This window comes from Netta rufina, assembly GCF_964035555.1.
Source record: "Netta rufina genome assembly, chromosome: 1".
Taxonomy (NCBI): Eukaryota; Metazoa; Chordata; class Aves; order Anseriformes; family Anatidae; genus Netta; species Netta rufina.
In genome coordinates, this window is record NC_140123.1 from 174,825,182 (window position 1) to 174,848,934 (window position 23,753).

A 23,753-nucleotide genomic window follows, 5' to 3' on the forward strand; every position below is an offset into this window, starting at 1 on the left:
CTACTGTTGTCACAGCAAGTTCTGTAGTTTTGTGCTAAAATAAGTTTTTGGGTGTTGTAATACCGTTTGCTGTACTTAAATGCTAAACTATGTCTTTGTTTAGTGTAAGATATGGAGATCGGGTGGGGCACTCATGTTTGAAAACTGAAGTATGACTATGATTTTATTTTTCTATTCAATATGTGTTTCTTTTTATTCTAAAACAAAAGAGGATACCTGATAAACAAGCAGCAAGATTATATTACTGGTTTTAAAAAAATCAACAACAGTTGAATCCAAGAATAAAATCATAAAATATTAACAAGTTGCCTAAACTGATCTCAGACACACTTCATTTATTCTATGTATTTATTATATATATATATATATAAATAATATTCCTTTTGTTTATTTGTACCTTCTCACTTCTTGACTTGATTATATTCTTTTTGCCAACTCATTGTGACAATGAAGAAGCTCATTTGGTGTTGAAAAATAAATACTCCAGTAGTGGACTGTATTTTTTGTTTGTTCATTTGTTAATTTTCAAGAAGGATAAAATGGACCGAGATATATGGAAAAATTTGTCTCAGTTACAAAGACAAACCAGTCTGGCAGAAATACAGAAACTGATAGCTGTTAAAAGAACATTGATTTAGCCAAAAATATACTGTGTGAAGTAATTTCTCCATCACAATAGAGTACAAATGGTTGAACTACATCTTCAAATGTGACATTGTTGTACAGAAGACACATCACTCTAGAAGATGAGTACTTTCAGTGATTCTTAGTGTTTTGGAGAGCATATGTTTTTAGATACTGTGTGTGACAACTTCCACTCATCTGATTTTCTGACATCCATTTGTTTAGTTGTTTCTGAAAATCAGGCTGCTTTGAGTGGGTCTTAAATGAGTTGTCCAGAAGGATCAAAGCACCCAAAATCATTAGCCACTCATTGAAATGATTTTCTTTGTCTAATACTGCTCCACTGAAACAATGTGTCTGTAGGCATACTCACACTGGGGTATATTTGTACCCATTTCATTTTAAGGTTTTAAGTCTGAGAGTGCAATTCTGGCCATCTAATTTCTGGTGTTGTGTAAAGTCTCCAACACCTAATATCCAGAAGTACTTTGATTTGAACCAATAGCTTCTTTTGGAGCCTGTGAATAGCCTTTCATGTACAGTCAGGAACTCCTGATTTGGCAGCCCAGGCAGGTGAGGTGTCACAGCTCCTGGTTGTTAGGCTGGGGAGATGGGAAATAACCTGAATTCCTGTCAAGTGGCAGAGTCCAGCTCACAGCACAGCTGATGTGTGGTGAATATATCTCCCCAAATAGTTGCAGGGGCTTTACTGTTGATTAATAGCTGAGTGATTTGAATACTTGCCCATGTGTTCAGTGAAAGATCTGTTTTAAGCTCTTTACAACCTGAAAGGATTGGACCCTGTGATTCTTCCTTTTCATGAAAATGCTGTAACTTGGGTTGACACGAATTTGAGTTTGGTGATGCTGAGGAAGAAAGGGAGGAGAATTGAATATTGTGAGCTTTTTAATGTTCTCTTCAAAGAGGTCTTTGATCCTGATTCCAGAACACTTGCTGAGGGAGGTCCTGACGTGGAGTCCTGTCTCAGGCATACCCACCTATTTTTCAACTATTAACTAATCACTGCAGCTCTTTGCACAGGATGGGGAAGTATCCAGTTGTCATAGATAGTAGCTTTATTGTTAAGGGAGAAGGGTAGCCATGACACTTCTCAGTTACTCTTCAGGGACACCTGCTCTTCTCCATAGGTCACTTAGGTGTCTAAACCACCCTGATTCATTCACTTGAGGTCAAAATTCTCTTGCTTGGACTTTGCGACATCTGTAGTGGATGCCCTGTGTACACACATGAAATGTGGCCTTTTGCATTTAGTTTGCATTGTATTCTTTGTGTCTTGAAACATTCACTTCATAAACATGCTGAAGCATGTTGAAATTATTCTGCTTTTACTTCTAAGAAGGAATTTTGGACATGCAGGGAGGGAATCATAGATGAAAGGGACGTCTGGAGTGTATATGATAGGATGGCTATTTGGCCTTTGCTTTTGGAAAGCAGCAAAGTGGCTGCTAATTATGTCTTAATGACTAAGGATGCATGTAAATTCTGCCTGTAAGCATGTGATTTCTTCTGGGTGAAATGGGGCCTTTCCAGATGGCATATTTGAATTTCATGCTAAGCTTCCCGTTCTCCCAAATTCTTGCCAACGTGTTACTCTGCAGCTGTGTAACAGATATGTAGGTTCTTAACACTCTGTGTGTTCATGAAAAGATCCACATCAAAATCATAAAAGGTTTGCATGAATGTGTTTTTCCTGACTCAAGTTTTCTTTAATCTGCACTTCTTGTTGACAGTCATAGCTTAGTGAAAAATTTGAGTTTTATTTAAGAGAGCTTCAAAATAACTGAAAGTGCAACTTTTTTTTCAAATTACGTTTAAAGGTCATTTTCAACCTTTTCTGCAATGGCTAACTAAAAATAACAATGAATTCAAAACAACCAAACTCTTGCCACATAATTATATCTTGACAGTTAATATTATGTTTTTAAAAATGATTCACTATGCCTGTACATGTACATCTATCTATTTTGCTTTCTCTTTATTCTTCTATCGCTGCATTGGGTCCAGAAAAGAAGCTATGTATTCATAAATATTGTTTTTATCAGGCACTTTTTCTGTGTGGGCTTTAATGTTTTACATGGTAAATGGAAAACATAATTTTGACAGGTAAAAATAATGCATCCTTTCGTTTTTTCTCTCCACTTACACATAGGGCATAATGCAAGATGTGCAATTACTTGTCATGCCTCAAGGATTTATTTCTCAATGCCCAGATCTTAATCGCAGTAAGTCTCTTAATTCTTATACCATAAAATGAAAGGTATGCTTTGTACCTATTTTCTGTCCTACAAGCTTTCTTAAATCCTTGAGTTTCAGTATATTGGTTGTCAACTTTGATGTGATTGAACCAACTGTAAATAAATGGTCTTGTTACTAGTATACATATCTTGTTATTCTAGCATGCCCAACTTGTAATGATTTCCATGGACTTGTGCAGAAAATTATGGAACTGCAAGACATTTTAGCCAAAACATCAGCAAAGGTAATATTTACTAAAAGGCATGGCATGGGAGAACTGAGGACCTTTAATTGCTGTTTTTTTTAGATTGTGTATCTGTGTGGATGTGTATGTGGGTGTGTGCAGAACACCCATGCATGTTGTGTTTATATATGTTTGCATTTATATATCTGTGCCTACTATCTATGCATACAAATTCACAGTTCAGAGAGCTTTCTTGTTTTTTAATGTTTTTATAGAATAATATATTGTAATAGTAAACAGAATCCAAATGCCTGAACAGGGAAAGAACTCATACATATTCAGGCTCTATCTATCAGGCTAACAAGTCCATAAAACTGGTCTGAAATAGGTTACCATGCTTATATGGCTTATTGCAGCAAGATTTATTGGTCCAAGACTTTTCTAAACCTGAGCTGACGGAGTGCTCAGACAAAATCTTTGCAAAATAGGGAATGGAGAACCCTAAGCAGTATTTTCTTCTTGTTATTATTATTATTATTTTTTTTACAGAAGATAACACTAAAAACATTCACATCTTCCAGTAAACATAGACTAGTCTTCTGTTTTTAAATGACAGGTCTTTAGATGTCTGCAGGAATGCTGTTACCTGGCTAATTTGATACACAAATGATAAAAATGAGTTAGTTGAAGTGGAAGAACAATTGCCAATGTTGGTTTTGAGCTTTACATCCAATGTGGCCTCTTCACTCAGATTCAGATCTTCTGTGCATAGCCTGGTATCCGCAGATGTATGTAGAGCAAGATTCTTGGTTACTTCACACATACAAAGATCAGGGGTCATACTCATCTATTTGCTTTCTGTCATGACCTATTCACTTTCTGTCATGATGTCCCTGATGTTACAATCAAAAGATTAAATGCATTGTTTCTTGCTTCTTTATTTCCATTTCTGAATGACTGGTGGTTTAATCATTTTGTATTTAACAAAAGTCATTATCTTCGCATGAATTTAAATGCATGCTTGACAGTAAGTGGGACAGTTTCAATCATGTTTATGCTAACATAGTGATCACTTACAAATTTCAAACTTTTTGTGAACTTCAAATACAGTTGTCCCAAGCTGAGCAGAGGATGAACAAGTTGGATCAGTGCTACTGTGAAAGGACCTGCACAATAAAAGGCATGACATACAGAGAGTTTGAATCCTGGACAGACGGTTGTAAGAACTGCACTTGCATGGTATGACTACATTTTGAACGGAGACCCAGGAACCTTGATGTTTCCTCTGATTGTGGGTTTATTGGGGCAAAATAGTAAGGGGTGTTTATAAATGTGTGCTAAGTAGTAGCAACAAAATGTGAGAAAAATATATTGTTCTAAATTTAGGGGATAGTATTAATAAATGTATTTTCCTATTGTTGCACCAGTGGCGGCATGTGTAGCTCTCCTGGATTTCATGCCAGTATAGGCAGATCCTATGCAATACACTTAGCTATCACATTATTCCCCTGCACTGAGTTGCAAACAGTTTCTCTGGATAATTAATTACCTGTTTTTATCACTATAAACACAGCCTTTTTCTTAGCAAATGATTTAATAGATCCCTTGTGTCTGATTCCCTTTAGTTGCCTTTGGTTACATCTCCAAAAGCAATAAAGATTAAAATGTCAGGGTCATATGCATGCTCTATTATATCGCAAACAAGAAAAGAATTTAAATGGATAGAAGATTCCCAAAGGTATCAGAACTCCAAAACTGAATGCAAGTATCCTTTCAAGCACCAAATCATAGCGTCTTTATTATTGTCCAGTCATTTAAAACTCATTAATTCCATTTGGACTCATTAAATGCCTAATCCAAAGGCCATTAGTAATTGATGGAAAGGCTGTTGTCTGTACTGCACCTTAGATTGATTTGCTGCTGTCTATAATTTCCTAAATGGTTCTACTTAAGCTTAATATGACTTTGATCTTTATATTTTTGCAGTGATATTAATTTTGTTTTTAAGATTTTGTGGTTGAAGAAAAGGTTTAGTCCATACTATCAGACCTGGCTGATAGCTGTCTAAAATGCTTTGAATTTAGTGTTACATGCATTACATATTTTTGTCTCAGTTTTTTCTTGCTGCTACAGTATTATTACCTTTTAGAAATGTATTGTCTCTCATATAAAAATCAGAAGGTAGAGTATTCTGTGAGGTTCTTATTTCACACTATTATGTCATTTTGCTGCTGATTGGCAGAATGTTTTACCTCCAAATAGATTTGCCTCTAAAAAAAGTCTTTGATCATTGACATCTGAAAGAATACATCATACATGTCTAAAAGGTTGTATGCACGTTAATCTGAAGGTATAGTTTCTGTTCCTGTAGTTATTAAAAGAATCATGCTAAAATGGCTTTTTGGGTACTGTCAGAGAGTTCATTGCATTTAAAAATAAATTTTAAGTTCTTGTGTATGAGAACATCTCCGTTCTTGCTAAATATAACTACCAGTTAAGCACCTTTTATTCTTCTAGAATGGTACCGTGCAGTGTGAAGCTTTGATATGCCCCCTCTCTGATTGCCCGATTAATTCTGCCCTGACATATGTGGATGGCAAGTGCTGCAAAGAATGTCAATGTAAGTTTTACTCTGGGGCTTCCTTTAATGAATATTATGAAATCTGGAAAGAAAATGAACTTTTCTGTAAACACGTCATTGAAATAACTGGTCAGGGATTGTAGTATTTGGGTAGAGGAATAGGGGATTTTTTTTTTTTTTCTTCTGAACACACAGATATTTCTTATCAGTGTTTTTAAAAAAAATTTAAAACTTTCCACAGACTTCCTATAGGCTATCTTTTATACCAAACTGCTAGAAATTTGAGAATTGCCTCGCATTTGTTTAGACCAGTGTTTCTAACACAATCTCAAGACTGTACTTTCAACCATATGTTGTAGTACCAGAAAAAAAGAGTCACCTAGCAAGGTTCTTTTACAAAAGGTCAGACAATTATACAGGAAACGGGATACAGGTAATTTAATATTGTCATTTAATACAGGTGATTAGCTTTTAGTTTTATAGCATTTTGGCTTTGTTGCAAATAGGGTTAAAGAAGGGGAATTTTAGGTTAATCAGTATCTAGATGGATTGTATATAATATTTCATACTGATTATGGATGTGCTAATATGTTATGGCTGTGGTGGAATCCATTCTTGAAACTGAGCAGAAGATGCATACATTTCTTTATTATATAAATGTTGAGATTTTTCCATATAGTTTCATCACTCTTCTGCTGTATAAAACTTCTTAGAGAGTATAGAGATACATGTAACTGCTTGAAATGCCACGTTTTATGATAAAATTCAGCAAGATGTTTTGTAATCCACTGATCTTGCTCCCACAGGAGTTTATTAATATTTAATTGTGTTAGAAGTTACACAAACCATCCCATTTTATGAAACCTTATTAACTTACTCAAGTAGATTAATTCTAATTGAGGGGAAATGAGAATTCAAATACTTTTTTTTTTTTTTTTTTTAATTTATTTTTAGTCAACTACACAACATTTCCATGCATATTAGTTGTCTCAGGGAATTGGTAATTCAGGGATGAGAGATGAGTGGAGTTCAAACCTCTATTTGAATCTTTGACCATGCTGGCAAAGTTTAAAAACCTGATCTTCTGAAGTATGTTTTTGTAATGCACTGCTTGCAAATTTAGTAGGGAATTATCTATCCAGATGTTAACAGGGAAGCACTCACATCTCAGGAGCTCTTATGAATTTGTTATTTTTATTGGGAGTCTTTGTGAAGGTCAAGAAATGTGAATGGGCACGTGGACATAGAATTTGTCATACAGCATTAATGTTTCCACTTGCAGTTAACGTACAGCTCTGGTACACCACACTGGGAAGTTTACTCTGGTATTGCCTGTTTGATGTTCTTAATGTTATCAAAGCTTCTTAGCTTCCAATACTGTTCATCTGATGCCAGTACCTAATTGATAATGAACATGCAACATATAACTCTTGACAAGCTAAAAAAACAAAACAAAACAAAACAAAACAAAACAAACAAAAAAAAACTTGTTTTGAAAACTTGTCCGTTTTGTCTATTTTAATCTATTTCAAAACTATTTTCACCTAGTTTATTTAAAGTGCCTTAAAAACAAACAAGCCCACAAACAACCAAATATCAAAACAAATTAATCAACAAACAAACAAACAGAATGAAATTAAAAACCCACAATATTTTAAGTAAACAGTTCCTGGGAACCAAAATACTGAGGGTGTAAACTGGAGTCCCATTGACAAGATAGCTATATTCCATTGAAAGTGTAAAGAGTGGAAGTTAGATGTAGTGGTGGCTGTAGGACCCTCATTTATTCTCCAGGCTGGTTTGGTGGAAATGTCAAGTACTCACTGAGTTAGAGGTCTTCCAACCATATCCTGCCCTCTCGGTGTCTTCAGCTCTAGGTCTGAGCTGATCATGGTCAGTGTGCTCAGTGACTACAACTCTTGCTCAAGGAATCAAAGTTGAGTTCCTCCATTTAGATAACTTCTGAAAATAATGTTTTTGTTCTCTTGTTCTCAGTTCTTAGAACTGTATCAGGGGATGTAGCATCTGTCTAGGTGATGGCATCTAACCAAACACAGATGGCTTATAACTGGGAGAGCAGCTAATTAGGGTTTGTTGCTCAAGGAGCCACTGTCCTTACTATTGGACAATCAATCATAAATGCTAAGAAAAATTGAGGCCCATACCCATTTCTTACACCGAGTTTTAGTATTTATTTATTTATTTATTTATTTATTTATTTATTTTTGTGAGATGCAACATATATGGCTATTTCTTCCTGCTATTTGTGGTACCTCACACCAGATGATGGAGTGTTTCTGTCAGCCTCTTGGGAGTGTAAAACTGTCCAGGCAGTGGTAGCTGTGGCAGCCTTGGTGCTATGTCTCAGGGCTGAGTTTTCTCCATCCTTCTTTCTTTCTTCTGCTTGTGTGATTACAAAGCCAGAAAAAATGAAAAGAGCAGGGTTTGATGTAATGACAGCTGGCATAAAGAGTAAAAATATACAGTGCTTAAGACATTCAGAGTGACGAGCAGGCAGGCTTCACAGCTTTTTTGTTTTGTTTTGAGGAATTCAGAATGGATTAATTCAACATGTCTTTAGACACATAGAATTTGGGATTGCAGTCTGAAGTGGCTTTACATATGTTACTACATGAAATAGGGCACAGTCCTATGGCCCTGGGGTTAGGTGCCATTTGTGGCTCACAAAATACATGACCAAGCTCTCTTGCCCCTCCCCTAAAACAGTGTCTGCCTCCAGATCACAGAATCACAGAATCACAGAATTTCTAGGTTGGAAGAGACCTCAAGGTCATCGAGTCCAACCTCCAACCTAACGCTAACAGCCCTCCACTAAACCATATCCCTAAGCTCTACATCTAAACGTCTTTTGAAGACTTCCAGGGATGGTGACTCCACCACTTCCCTGGGCAGCCTGTTCCAATGTCTAACAACCCTTTCAGTGAAGAAGTTCTTCCTAACATCTAACCTAAAACTCCCCTGGCTCAACTTAAGCCCATTCCCCCTCGTCCTGTCACCAGGCACATGGGAGAACAGGCCAACCCCCACCTCGCTACAGCCTCCCTTGAGGTACCTAAAAAGAGCGATAAGGTCACCCCTGAGCCTCCTCTTCTCCAGGCTGAACAAGCCCAGCTCCCTCAGCCGCTCCTCGTAGGACTTGTTCTCCAGGCCCCTCACCAGCTTCGTCGCCCTTCTCTGCACCCGCTCAAGCACCTCGATGTCCTTCTTGTAGCGAGGGGCCCAAAACTGAACACAGTACTCGAGGTGCGGCCTCACCAGAGCTGAGTACAGGGGGACGATCACCTCCCTCGCCCTGCTGGTCACGCTGTTCCTGATACAAGCCAGGATGCCGTTGGCCTTCTTGGCCACCTGAGCACACTGCTGGCTCATATTCAGCTGACTATCCACCATCACTCCCAGGTCCTTCTCTGCCTGGCAGCTCTCCAACCATTCCTCTCCCAGTCTGTAGCTCTGCTTGGGGTTATTGCGCCCCAGGTGCAGGACCCGGCACTTGGCCTTGTTGAACTTCATGCAGTTGACCTCAGCCCATCGGTGCAGCCTATCCAGATCCTCCTGCAGAGCTTTCCTACCCTCGAGCAGATCGACACACGCACCTAACTTGGTGTCATCTGCGAACTTACTGAGGGTGCACTCGATGCCCTCGTCCAGATCATCGATGAAGATATTAAAGAGGACCGGCCCCAGCACCGAGCCCTGGGGGACGCCACTAGTGACTGGCCTCCAACTGGACTTGGCTCCATTCACCACGACTCTTTGGGCCCGGCTATCCAGCCAGTTTCTAACCCAACAAAGCGTGCGCCAGTCCAAGCCAAGAGCAGCCAGTTTCTTGAGGAGAATGCTGTGGGAGACGGTGTCAAAAGCCTTGCTGAAGTCAAGGTAGACCACATCCACAGCCTTTCCCTCATCCACCCAGCGCGTCACTCTGTCATAGAAGGAGATCAGGTTCGTCAGGCATGACCTGCCTTTCATAAAGCCATGCTGACTGGGCCTGATCGCCTGCTTCCCCTGCAATTGCTGCATGATGACTCTCAGGAGGATCTGCTCCATGAGCTTTCCTGGCACTGAGGTCAAACTGACAGGCCTGTAGTTTCCCGGGTCTGCCCTCCGGCCCTTCTTGTAGATGGGCGTCACGTTTGCTAGCCGCCAGTCGATTGGAACCTCCCCTGATAGCCAGGACTGTTGATAAATGATGGAAAGTGGCTTGGCCAGCTCCTCTGCCAGTTCCCTCAGTACCCTTGGGTGGATCCCATCCGGCCCCATCGACTTGTGCACATCCAAGTGCCGTAGCAGGTCACCAACCAGTTCTTCATGGATAATGAGGGCCACATCCTGCTCCCCATCGCCTTCCACCAGCTCAGGGTACTGAGTATCCAGAGAACATCCGGTATTGCCGCTAAAGACTGAGGCAAAGAAGGCATTGAGCACCTCCGCCTTTTCCTCATCTCTTGTAACTAAGTTTCCCCCCGCATCCAGTAAAGGATGGAGATTCTCCTTAGTCCTCCTTTTTGTGTTGATGTATTTATAGAAACGTTTTTTGTTATCTTTAACGGCAGTAGCCAGATTGAGCTCCAGATGAGCTTTGGCCTTCCTAATTTTGTCCCTGCACAGCCTCGCTACTTCTTTAAAGTCCTCCTTAGTGGCCTGCCCACTTTTCCAAAGCTTATAAACCCTCTTTTTCCTCCTAAGATCAAGCCACAATTCTCTGTTGAGCCAGGCCGGTCTTCTTCCCCGCCAGCTCGTCTTTGGGCACGTGGGGACAGACCGTTCCTGCGCCATTAAGACTTCCCTCTTGAAGAGCGCCCAGCCTTCCTGGACCCCTCTGCCCTTCAGAACCACCTCCCAAGGGACTCCACCAACCAGTGTCCTGAGCAGCTCAAAGTCAGCCCTTCGAAAGTCCAATACAGCGGTTTTACTGGTCCCCTTCCTGGCCTCGCCAAGAATAGTGAACTCCACCATTGCGTGGTCACTCTGCCCAAGACAGCTCCCGACGATCACGTCCTCCACCAGTCCTTCTCTGTTTGTGAAGAGAAGGTCTAGCGGGGCACCACCCCTGGTAGGTTCACTAACCAGCTGCGTCAGGAAGCTATCTTCCACGCTCTCCAGAAACCTCCTAGACTGCTTTCTCAGGGCTGTGTTGTGCTTCCAGGATATGTCAGGGAAGTTGAAGTCCCCCACGAGTACAAGAGCTGATGATTTAGCAACCTCTGTCAGCTGCCTGTAGAATTCCTCATCCGTCTCCTCATCCTGGTTCGGCGGTCTATAGCAGACCCCGACCAGGACACTAGCCTTGTTGTCCCTGCCGATCCTAACCCAAAGGGACTCGACCTTGTCATTCCCAACCTCGAGTTCTACAACCTCGAAAGACTCTCTAATATAGAGAGCCACACCACCACCCCTTCTATGCTGCCTGTCCCTTCTATAGAGCTTATAGCCAGGCATTGCAGCACTCCAGTCATGAGACTGGTCCCACCACGTCTCCGTGATGGCAACCAAGTCGTAGCCTGCCTGCCGCACGATGGCTTCCAGCTCCTCCTGTTTGTTACCCATGCTGCGTGCATTGGTGTAGATGCACTTCAGCTGGGCCATAGCCTTATCCTCCAGCCTTGCCATTGTTCCCCCTGGCACAGCCCCAACAATCCTAGCCTCAGCCCTATCCCCCTTCCTACCTAGTTTAAAGCCCTCTCAATGAGCCCTGCCAGTTCCTGGCCCAGGATCCTTTTTCCCCTAAAAGATAGGGACCCGTCTGCGGCCATCAGGCCAGGTGCTGAGTAAAGTGCCCCGTGATCAAAAAACCCAAGATTTCTGCGTTGGCACCAGTCCCGGAGCCACGTGTTTAACAGGTGAGCTTTCCGTGTCCTCTCTGAACCCCTCCCTGCCACCATAGGGATGGACGAAAACACCACCTGCACTCCCGCTCCATCCACTAACCGACCCAGTCCCCTAAAGTCCCTTTTGATAGCCTTGAGGCTTCTCTCTTCGATGTTATCACTGCCCGCCTGGACTATCAAAAGGGGGTAATAGTCAGAGGGGCGTACCAGGTTAGGAAGCTTCCTGGCAACGTCCCTGACCCTGGCCCCAGGGAGGCAGCAGACTTCCCTACGGGTAGGGTCAGGCCGACAAATAGGGCCCTCTGTTCCCCTAAGAATCGAGTCTCCAACAACAATAACCCTCCTGTCTTTCTTGGTGGAGGCAGTCCTGAGGCGCGGAGTCGACCTCCTCGCCCCAGGCATCCTCCTGGGAACATTTGCTACCTCTTCCTCACACACCGGCCTCTCAATCTCTAGGGCCTCAAACCTGTTGTGTAAGGGCACCTGGGAGGGTGGGGCCGGAAGGGGAGGGCATCGCCTGCGATGTCGAGCAGGGACTTGTTTCCATTCCTCCTCAGCTCCCAGATCCCCTCCCTCTGCCCGACGGGGACAGGGCAGGGGGTCCGCCCCCATTTGAGGAGTCTCACCTCGGCACCTCCCCTTGAGGCCCTGCAGGGAGTTACTCCAGAAGTCTATCTCCCGCTCACACTCCCTGATGGCCCTCAACCTCTCCACCTCCTCCTTGAGCTCCGCCACCATGCGGACCAGATCATCCACCTGCTCGCACCTCACGCACGCAGTTTCTCTGCCTCCCGCCGATGGTAGCAACAGGCTCAGACACTCCTTGCATCCGGTGACCTGAACTGCGGCATTTTTTAACGGGTAGTCGGTCTGGGTGTGTACCGACTTCCTGGAGAGCGCGCCGTGCCTGGTGGCGACCATTATCACCTAGCTACGGCTGTTGTTAACGAGGTGTTGTTTGTGTGTAGGGGGAGCGCTCCGCCCTTCCTGCGCGCCCTGCCTGCGCGAAGATGGCTGACTGGGAATGATTCCTCATCAATCCTGTCCCCCAAACCATGTCTGGCATTGCATCAAAGATTGCTGGCTGGTACAGGCCAAGGGGCTGCCATGAGTTGTGCTAACACTCAAACTGTGTGGAGGATTATGCACCAGTGTTTGAGCCTGTTGGCACTTACTATTTCATTTACCTCTCATGTTTCATTTACTAGTATGGACATCATCATCAGTTAGGCTTTCTCAATAGCCAGTGAAAGGGACTGGCATATCCAGAGGGTGCTTGGTGCTTAGAGGTGGCAGGAATAGATAAGATGAATTGCCTTGTGGAGGTGCATGTTTCTTCCCACAGGAGGCCTTATACATAGGGAGGCCAGGCAATGGATTAGATACCAAACTTGCAGGTAGCTAGAACTGTGAGATTAATCCTTCCATCAGTTACTGCAATGAGTATCAGCTGTGTCACATAGGAATGGAAAGTGCTGAATTTTTAAGCCTGGAGCTGACATTAAGCAGTTATGCTAAGAGACTGGTGAGAGCAAGTGCGCTTCCAAGCACTAGGAAATGAATTTCAGCCCAGCTCAGCATTTAAGAACTGGGCAGTGCAGCGATGTTGTGCCTTGTTTGATGATATTTTCAACACTTCAAGTATTTCAGCACAACTGACCACATTTTTTTTTTTCTTAAATATTTAGTTCAGGGAAGAACAGGTATTATGGAATGTGGTGGAAAAATAATTATTGCTTTGACTTTGATTTTTCTTGTATGCTAAAACATAATAAAACCAGACATGCACCTTCTGACCAAACTGCATATCTTTGCTTGAGAACACTCAGATAACTTGTTCTGGGTTGTTAGACATTGTAACAGGCTGCCCAGGGAAGTGGTGGAGTCACCATCCCTGGAAGTCTTTAAAAGACGTTTAGATGTAGAGCTTAGGGATATGGTTTAGTGGGGACTGTTAGTGTTAGGTCAGAGGTTGGGCTCGATGATCTTGAGGTCTCTTCCAACCTAGAAATTCTGTGAGTCTGTGATTCTGTGAAGGTCAATGCTGATATCAATAGGAATGACAGCGCATATGAGTTATCACTGTATTTTCTGTTGTCCCTAATGGGCTAAAAGCAGCTACAATCTTCGCAGGCACATGAATTGGCCAATGTGCTGGGTGTATGTTTCAGCTACAGACAAGCTATTCAACACAGAATTTGGTCAACCTACTGAAGTATGCCTCTTAGATCAGTGGGAGCTTCCTATGGAGAAGTGTTTGGAGCTGGAAAGCAGAGGCTACTTTCTTTTCTATTCCAAGTGCAATTTTAAGCCTATCTGAGAAGGTATGCGCAAGAGATCTTTATATCTTTTTTTTTTCTTCTTTTTTTCTTTTTTTTTTTTTTTTTTTTTACTCTGCAGAAAAAAATGCATTGTGTGGTGATAGGCACTGATACAAAACAGGGAGAAATTAAGCTCCCCTACTGACTCTGTGAAGTATCGCTTTAGCCCATGGACTTGGCTTAAAATGTACAAGGACAAGTTCATTTATTTTAAGTGAATCGTGAAAGGACTAACAATGTCTTAGTAGCTGAGACAATTGGTACTTGATCAGCAATCTTTTTATGGTAACTTTCCTATTAGTTAGTGTATTAACACTAAGGCATCACTTCCAATAACTGTTATATATGTATTTTTTTTTTTTTTAATGAAGCGAGTGTATTTTTAACAAATTAGCTGACTTTCTTCTTCTTAAGCCCAGAAGTGATTTTTGTACCACTGTCTGGCACAGTAATAATTTCTATCACCAAAGACTGATCTCCAGGAAGAAAATAGGTCTATTCTTATCACTGTCCTTCTCATGACATTGCAGACACAGATCTAATCCCAAACTATTTAAATCTATTGCAACAGGTTTTAGTGGGGGCTAAAGTCTAAGCCATTATATTAAATCTACAGGCTGTGATTTTCCATGTGCTTGTTTTTTTCTGAAGCAGGACATTTGATGTGTTTTGGTGCATTGTAGCAAATTCTGCACTCTAGCACAAGTGTTTTAAACAGATGTAAGAAGCATAGAACTGTGTCGGATCAGCTGCCACTTCTGTTGCTAGCTAGCATGGAAAGAGCATATATCAGGAGGTTATTGTGACTCAGAAAGGGGTTTTGAATAAAATGATTAAAATACAAATATGCAAATGTTTTCTTGTATAAAATGAATGTGTTTCTGATACATTGATCTATTTTGCTAGCTTACAGAAACTTTTAATTTTATAGTCACAATTAAGGGGATTTCCCCTTTTTCTCTTCATGATGCTTTGATTTTTTCTGCAAAGCTATACACTGTTTTTGCAAGCTCCAGCATGCCTGGCTTACTAACACAGAGAAGGAACTGTAGAATTCCATCTGGTTCTCATATGCAGAGCAATTGACCGTCAGCAATAGTGCAAAATTTGTACCTAGAAAATTAAGGAATGTTGATTAAGCTTCTTCGCAAATTCATTAATATTTGTTCAGGAGGATTGAAGTATTATGTACTTAATACTGAGCTGTTTTGCTTACTAAGTTTGATCTTTTCACAAAATTGGCACTTTTTTCAGGGCTGAAGGAGTGGCACCATCTTGCTTTAGCTGCCAGTGGCAGCTCAGCACACCAGCCTCAGACTCTGCCTCCCACATGCCAGAGGAACTCTTTTTGCATTTAATGTGGCATGATGTGGTTGAATGACATGATTGGTGTGCACTCATGTGCTGAATTACATCTATGCCTATTGAACACGTCATCTAATCCTTGCAGGAAATCAGAGGAAAGGGTAGTCTGGAAATCAAAGCCCAGCTCCAGTAGGCCATCTGGGGCAAGGCAAGTGTGTCAGTACTGCAGAGGAGCAGGAGACCTCAGGAGGACAGAACAGGCACTTATAAAGGAGAAAAGAAGAAGGAGATTTCTTAGTTCATGCAAAACTGCCTATGTAGGCTCAAATCTTTTTCTTCAACAGTGAAGCAATGATTATTAGAGCTTAGGGATATGGTTTAGTGGGGACTGTTAGTGTTAGGTCACAGGTTGGACTCGATGATCTTGAGGTCTCTTCCAACCTAGAAATTCTGTGATTCTGTGATTCATTTACCATTTTTTTAAATACGTGTTTTAGAACACAAAGGTGAAGAAATCCTTTGCAAAGGACTAGTTGCTCTTTGATGATAAATATTTGTGTGGCTTTTTAAAAATACAAATGCAAATAGAGCAGAAATTCTGTTATTCTGAGATTACTTTTTTTTTAATATGTGAAAAATGAAATAAATTAGACTACTTTCAGAACGCTACTAAAAGATGTCTGGAAGATATCTGCCACTGGATTATTTCCTAGAACCATGGCATTTATTATGACCTCTTGTAGTCAGCAGTCAGAATGTCTGAGTGTTATTTAACACTGTAGTGGAACAGTGTCTCTTCAGCCTCTGTTTTCTGGATTTCCTATGCTGAAATGATTTCCATCAACTTTTTTTTTTTTTTTTTTTTTTTTTTTCCCCCTCAGGTCTTTAAATACATATGAAGATAGTATCACATTATAATGACAGATAAAAAGCATCATATACAAGCTTGTACTACAGAGATGAACCACAGTGTACTTTACTGCTTGTTTACCATTCTATTACTTTAGCAAATCCATGTCTGAAAAAGAAAGGTGGTATTTTTATTTATTTAGAAATAGCACAAACTATTTTTGAGGGGAAAAACATATCCTTGCATTCATGTAGGTCAATAAAATCAGTGGAGCTATTTTAGATTTGCAAAGGTATAGTGGAAGAGTATAATTGGTGAATGTGAATAATTAGATCTGTGAATCCAGCATACTATCAGAACTATAAAGCTCAGAACCTCACAGAGTGGTAGAGGTTGGAAGGCATCTTCTGAGAACACCCGGTCCATCTCCCCTGCTCAAGCCAGGTTGTCTAGAACAGGATGTCCAGGGCTGTGTTCAGTTAGGTTTTGAGTACCTCCACAGATAGACTCCACAGCCTCTCCAGACAGCCTGTGTCAGTGCTCAGTGACCTTCACAGTAATATATATATATGTATACACACACATGTATGTATATATATATTAAAAAAAAAAAAAAAAAAAAAAAAAAAAAGTGTTTTCTTCTGTTCAGGTCAGATTTAATGTATTTTACTTTGTTCACATTGACTCCTGTCCTGTCAGTGGGCACTGCTGAGTCTGGCTCCCTCTTCTTCATTCCTTCCCATCAAGCATTTATACACACTGAGAAGATCTCTCCAGAGCCTTCTCTTCTCCAGGAAATTTAAGATCTCAGGAAGCTTAACACTGAGACATTCCAAAAATGTTTTCGATGTTTTTCTTGTGCTGAACTCAAAGCCAGCTAAAGGCACTGGCAAGGGCAGTCTCTAAAGGTGTGACAGGACCAATGACTCTAGCTGCTCAGACTCTGATATATCTTTCATGGTTAAGCTACAGCAATTTTCAAACTACTCATATACCATAGCAATATATTTGGCTTACATCAGTTAAATTTCCAATGCCATAATTGTTATGAGCTTTTTGGGCAGAACTTGTAAGCTGGGCAATATGCCTATATCAAAAGGGAAACCCTTCAAGTGTGTCCATTGTACTGTGTAAATTAAAATACAGATTGCAGGAGTTGGACTCCTCAGAGTATTTTATGTCTACCTTTCCTTTCCTCCTTCCCTATGCCCTTTGAGTTGCATTGTTCTGTGCTAGCTGAGGAGAATTAGGGGATTCAGTGCATTGTGCCTCAGTCAGACTTTTAGTGCACCACAGTGCAGCTCCCTCCTAGGCTGGTTGCTTTTTAACTATTATGGACCCCATGCATTATGGAACTCAACTGGAAGACTATAGCTCTGGAGGCAAGGTATCAATGTATGAGGAGAATTCCAGTTAATGTGAATGTAACTCTGTTTTGGTCCTACTGTGTGCCTGAGGAAGGAATTATAAAGTGTTTAAAAAAATTTTATACATTAAAATACATTACGTATGTGGATTGTATAACAATCTACACTAAAGGAGAAATTGGGAACATAATATTGGTAATTTTATCAGTAGAGAATTAGTAATATTTTTTTTACATTGGAAATTTTGCTGTAGGCCATCTTCTGCTTTCTCCTATTCTGCTTACAACCTATTCTATTCTTGGCTGTCAGGGAAAGGAACCTATTCTTTTCCATTTCTTTTTTATTACGTTCTTACCAGGGAATTCACAAAATATAAAAACTGTTCAGTGTATTGCTACTTTATTATTTGCACTGGAAATAAAATACATTAACATATGTTAGATATGAATATTTTGGTTTTCAGACAGCTGGAAGAGGACAGATGTTCCAGTCTTATAATATGTCACTACCCAACTTCAATAATGCTGATTTCAACAGAATTTGATTAGTTGGGTGTTGTAAAATAAATACACACAAAATCTGGTTCTATTTATAATTACAAAAATCACCTAGGTTATGTGGGTGTTCATGTGGCTATACAATAATTTCAGTATGTTTTTTCTTAACAGTAGTTAGCTAACGTCACTGCATCATCAGATGTGTGTATTTATATATGTCTCATAATCAGGAGCCCATTGCCAAATCAGAAGCTTGTAGCTGATGTCCTGGGTTCTGCCTGGAACTTTTGCTCTGCAAATGTCTGTAGTACTAGTAACACTGATCTTTAATGGACATGTTTTCTGAATTTGGTAGAATTTGGCTTTAGTCAAACACCTCCAGACTGTAAATTTAGGAAGAAGTCACAGAAAAGTAGCAAGTGGGAGTCAGAGAGCACATAATGGAGTCAGCTAGAGCAGACTCCTCCTCCACCCCAAATAAACAAATTAAAAAATGAATTAGGGCTTGTTGAGATGTGCATTTTTGCAAGACCAGTTTGCACTGGACATGGTGGTATTAATAACAGGTTTGCCATATTGTCAAGGGGCATCTAGGTGAAAATTTGGCCTAGAGAAGACACTGCAAGGAGCCATGGGAGTGTAAAAGAAGGAGCATGTACAGTTTTCTGACTGTGCTTCGGTCACATGAAATTAAGAAAATGGGAAGGTTGTGAAGGCTGAAAATCAATAAATAAAATTTGGAAAATAAAAACCACCACAAAACCCTCAAAAATGTGATTTTGATTCCCTGGCAGTTTAAGGAAGAGATAGTAAAATATGAATGACATTGATTCAGTGAGCTTAATATAAAATGATGTATACTGTTACCCTTTATTTGTCTCTTTATGAAGATAACGATTTAAACCAGTGGCTTTCAGTCTTTCTCTGACTGTAGAAATCTGAACGTCTTTCAGTGGAAACGTGTAGTGAATTTATCCTATTGTTTGGTTTACCTTTCTTAGCCATCACTTGCAGACATCTGAATTGTGGTGTAGAGACCTCCAGGCTGTTATTGATCACTGTTTCTACATTTGTCAGCTCATAAAATATTTTCTGTTTCAAATAATGGCAACTTTTGCTCATGTGAGACACAACTTCAAAATTGAAATCTATGGTGTAACTGTCCTTTCTTGTGCTCTCCTCATCTGTTCCCTTCAAAAGTCTTTGCAATCCTCTTTTTTTAGAAGTATTTCTGCAATTTGCTTAATTTGCTTTCCTCACTTGGCCCAGGGCTATATCTACAGCACTTGGCATGTTTTCTTGTCAATATAGAGAGTGTTTTTAGTATTTTTTTTTTTGTAGTATATTTCAATTAAAATAAAAGCTCTTCCCATTTGTTTAGGAAGGTAGTTGACCAGACTAAGTCTTATGAATAGTATTTTTTCCTAATAATTGTTGAAATTATTATTTTTGTTTGTTTCTTTGTTTGTTTTTTAACAAAAGTTCTGATACTTCCCTTGTTGCTCTTGCAAAAAAGTTTCTTTAGACTCACTTTTCAAACACAGTATTGATTGGTTTCCAGATTTCAATTTATTGTTATTGGTGACATTTAGTTAAAATCCCTTAAAATTATGACATCATGACATCATGAATGTAATTTGAAGATGCTATTAGGTATGCAGTTTCGTATTGTCCTAAGGTATCATGGTAGAGAACAGCATTTTTATCTTGCTTGTTTCTGATATCCAGTACTTATATACAGTTGTGTTAGAATGGTAAAGTGACATTATTGTTTGATGTAGTAAATTGGTGCAGAAAACACTTGGTTTCAATTATCAGATTCATATTTTGCTATCCTGAAAGCAAGGAAGATAGTGTTTTGAACTCATGTGGAAAACGGGCACATACCTTTTATTTCTAGTAGGTGAATTTTTGAAATACTTTGGCGGTAGGAAAGATAAAATGGCATAATTCTCCATTTATCAGTATTTTAACAAAGAGCTACAAATTCAGGTATTTCCTTACACTGTCTCATTTGTTTTTATATATATTCACTAAAATGCAGTGTCCTCTCTAGGCCAATTTTGAAGTCCTGAGAAGAGGGTGTTTGTTTTGTAGATGTTTTCATCATACTATATCTAGAAGCTTAATAGGTTCTCAAGACACCAAAATGAGAAATCACATGAGTAGAGCATAGAAAAGGTAACAGTCATGTAAATGGATGTTGCAAAGTTCTCAAAGATGCTGTTTAACAGTAGTAGAATATCACTTCAAAGTGCTTAAACCTTGTATATGATCTTTTGCTGCTTTGTGTGTATAGAGTTGGTGGTATTGCAGAAGCACATAATACCACATACTCATTTTGCATTGCAGAGTTGCTCTGAAGAAATGTGGAAAGTAATAAGTACATTTTAAAAATAGAAATTTAAAATAGACATAGAAATAAATAAAAGAATCATGTCCTTGTTTTCATGCAACAATTCAACCATCTTTCCAGTTCACCCATTTCAGACAGCTGCATTTTTGTTCCTGTTTCCAATGTGACATCTTGAGCTCCATGAAAACTCAATGTAAGGAACAGGTTGATTTCTTACAGTGTGAACAAACAAATTAAAAATCTTTGCCTTGGCTTCTGTTGTTCTCTGAAAAATAGTCTGTATGTACTTTGCAACACTCTTTCATCATCTGGAAACCTATTTATTAGTATATTTACCAGATGCTGTTTAAAGCAAGTCTCAAACATTTTTCCTTCTTGCTGACAACTGATCTTAGACAGCAAGAGACCTGTCCTTCATTCTTTCCAATAAAATTCCATGTTTTGAAGTCTAACCTCTTTAAAACATATGTGGACAAGTCTTATGATCTGTTAAAAACAGTCCTAAGAAAGTCACTGAAATAAAATATTTTGTGGAACACAAGAAGCTCTCTCCCTTGGAGGATGACAGCTTTTTTTTTTTTTTTTTTTTTCTTTTTCTCAAAAGCTTGAAGGTCATGTTGCAAAACAAACTGCATTTGGCCTTATGCCTTTGGCAGTTCTTAGCATACTATCTACTTGTAAGTAGATGCAGAAAGCAAGTTTATTTAAGTAGTTGTACTTGATATTGTACTGAGATTGCACTGATTATTTGTATTAAGACCGTTTAAAACCCTTCTGTATGATGAGCCATTAGTTTAGTTACTGTACACACGAAAGACAATCCACTGTTCAGCAGAATTTGAAAACTGAAGTGTACATGTAAAAGCAGAGATAAAACACTAGATATATAAAGACCTATGTGGGAAAAATAGTGGAAAAATAGAAGAAATGGTTCATTCTCCTGTCAGACTTCTCTCTCAGGTGTGTCTGTGCCTGTCTGGTTAGACATTCATGAGCTCTGACATGGAGCTTTTGTGACTATGGGTGATGTCTTGTTTTCGTATTTGGGATTATGTCCTGCAGGAAATGCACATACTGAGTTACTGGTTCAAGATATGAAGGCAAAATTGTTTGTTTGTTTGTTTCCCCTCTCAAGATATTTGGTCCCATTAGTTTAGCTACTAGAATGATTAAAACTTAGAGGGAAGAGAATTAAGATGCTAATTTGACTTTTTGATATAATTCAGTATTACATGTATAATAAGGTTATCTTGTATCTTGAAAATACATTACCAACATTATTATATGCTCTTCACTTTTTCCATGAAATACTGAAGTATTCCCCATATATTGAGCTGATGTGATCACAGGCAGTGGGAGGTGAAGTTAAATTAATTTTCTAAGTCCTGATAAAGTTCCCTTTGACAAAACTGTATTGTTCTGCAGGAAAGGTGGCACTTGTTTTTCCTAGGGTACCACTCCAAATTTTTTATCTGTCAAGTTTGATCATCATAATTCCACTGTTCCTGTTTGATTCAACTAAATCTGAACTAGATCTCTGCAGCTAAGAAAATTAAGGTCTTTCCTAATAATCTCTTGGTAACAAATTCAAGAATTATTCAATACACACTGGTATTTTTCTCTTGGGTTTTCAAGAACATGAAAAAATGAAAAATACTGAGAAAAAATTATCAATTTCTGTGAACACCAGTTTAATGTTTTCCAGTAACTGGGTCAAAGCATCAACAGCTGCACTGTGGAAAAATTAGCTATGACACAGCAGAATCTGTGAGCATCTGCTCAGCTGCTTTTACATTTTTAAATATTTCAAGTCATGAACTGACTTTTGACAGTTGACACTGACTTTTGACCCTGTTGTTTGGGAATGCACAATGGATAATAGTAACTTCTAGCAGCCTTCAGAAGTAGGAGCATGATATTAGGCGTACATAGGTTTATATTTAAAATTATGTTTTGAAGATTTCCAACTCTATTGGTAGCACCTGATTTTTTTAGATTAATTTTTGATTAAATGCTATTTGATAATGAATGTTGAGAGAGAGTAGATAACAAATTTGGAAAGGTGATTTGCATAACTAAATTTAATCAAGATTTCAAAAAATGTGTTTACCTTACTATCTTTTTAAAAAACCTTTTGCCAAACTAATGCTAAGGACTTAGCTTAGGAACATTAAGTAGAGTTCTCTGGGGTGTTTGTGATTATGCCAACTAATCCTGTAATTTCAGCTCAAGTGAGGGAGGAAGGACGATGGGTCTTAGAAGAGGACTGGGAGGATGGGCAGGTTCCTTATGCAGGAATGAAAATAGGTAAAGGAGGAGGTGAGAGTGTGAAATTCTGCTCAGTTCCTTCATGGACCTAGTTGCTTCTATACAGGTGCTCTGAAAGAACTGAGATCTAACAGCAGCTATAGATATGGTACTCCATCTGTGCACTACTCCATTCCTGGGAACTTCTAAACACATTAGACTGGCCTGTGCAATTGTGCAAATAAGGCTTACTTGTCTCTTACAGTAATATCCAATTTAACAAAGGGCTGCCATTTGGAGTGGAAGTGAAAGTGCTTGGATTTGGGAGGAAAGTAAACATAGCAAAATAGGCAAAGCTAATGGAACTAGATGAAGTCAGGTCATGGGATGTTGTGCCTTGTCCACAGAGGCATGTGCAGCGAATTCACAGTGCAAAATTGTATGTGTCTGAAGAAGTTGTCTGGGCAAAGGAGAGTCTGGCTAGGAATGGGGGCATCTGTAGTGTTCCTGGTAGTCACTCAGATATGGGTGTATTCTGTGGGTCATTAAATAATGTTGGGGCAAGCTTTTGATCCAAAATAAAAACAAAAAATCTTTGGAAGTAACTGCATTTTTGATGCAGAAGTTTTTTGTAACTTCAATGGCTTGAGTGCATGGAAATGTCACTTTCAAGTTCTTTTCCCAGAATCACAGAATGGTTTAGGTTGGAAGGATCCTTTGGAGTTCATCTGGTCCAAACTTCACAAGATTTACAATTTCTTGATAAACTGAGTAGTTTTGCTGTTTTCGTATGCTTTTTTTTTTTTTTTTTTTTTTTTTTTTAAGTGCTTTTAGATGAAACAAATTGTAAAATCTCTGAAAGTGTTGCCTTTCAGAGGAACTTGCCTTTTACTGTTTTACTGTGTATCTAACAATCATCTGTGGCCTTAAGGCCATCACCCCAGCAAAGATACTTAAAGAATTACATATCATTGGCACACTCTACTTTTCCATGGTAAATCTGGGGAAAAAATGTGGGCAGTATCCCAATGAATAGCATGCTTAATTCCTCCCTCTTCCCCTCTATTTGAATTCTCTGTGAAACCAGATAACAGTTGCCCCATATAAGCACTGTTGCAGGAGTAGCTGCCCTCCTCATGTTCATTGGTGGTCTGAACTTAAAACATAGAAATGGAGAATACAACCTGCTTTTTATAATGTTAAATTAATGCTGATGGTGGCAACTACTTACCTCTCATGGATTTATAACAGTGACTAGAACATGTGGAGGCCCTCAGCAGATCCTTACTGCTTTCAGAAATTCTCAACACAGTCCT

The 23,753-nt window shown here is 39.6% G+C and overlaps 1 protein-coding gene across 1 annotated transcript in view; it reads left to right on the plus strand.

The window, feature by feature from the left end:
* The window catches only part of NELL2 (neural EGFL like 2), a gene marked incomplete at both ends in the record, with an annotated part of 149,025 nt that overhangs the window by 37,510 nt on the left and 87,762 nt on the right, over positions 1–23,753 (plus strand). The window contains 4 exons of the mRNA XM_084286757.1: positions 2,795–2,867; positions 3,042–3,124; positions 4,175–4,303; positions 5,582–5,684. Coding sequence (XP_084142883.1) covers positions 2,795–2,867; positions 3,042–3,124; positions 4,175–4,303; positions 5,582–5,684 — 388 coding nt within the window. The remainder of the gene's footprint in view (positions 1–2,794; positions 2,868–3,041; positions 3,125–4,174; positions 4,304–5,581; positions 5,685–23,753) is intronic.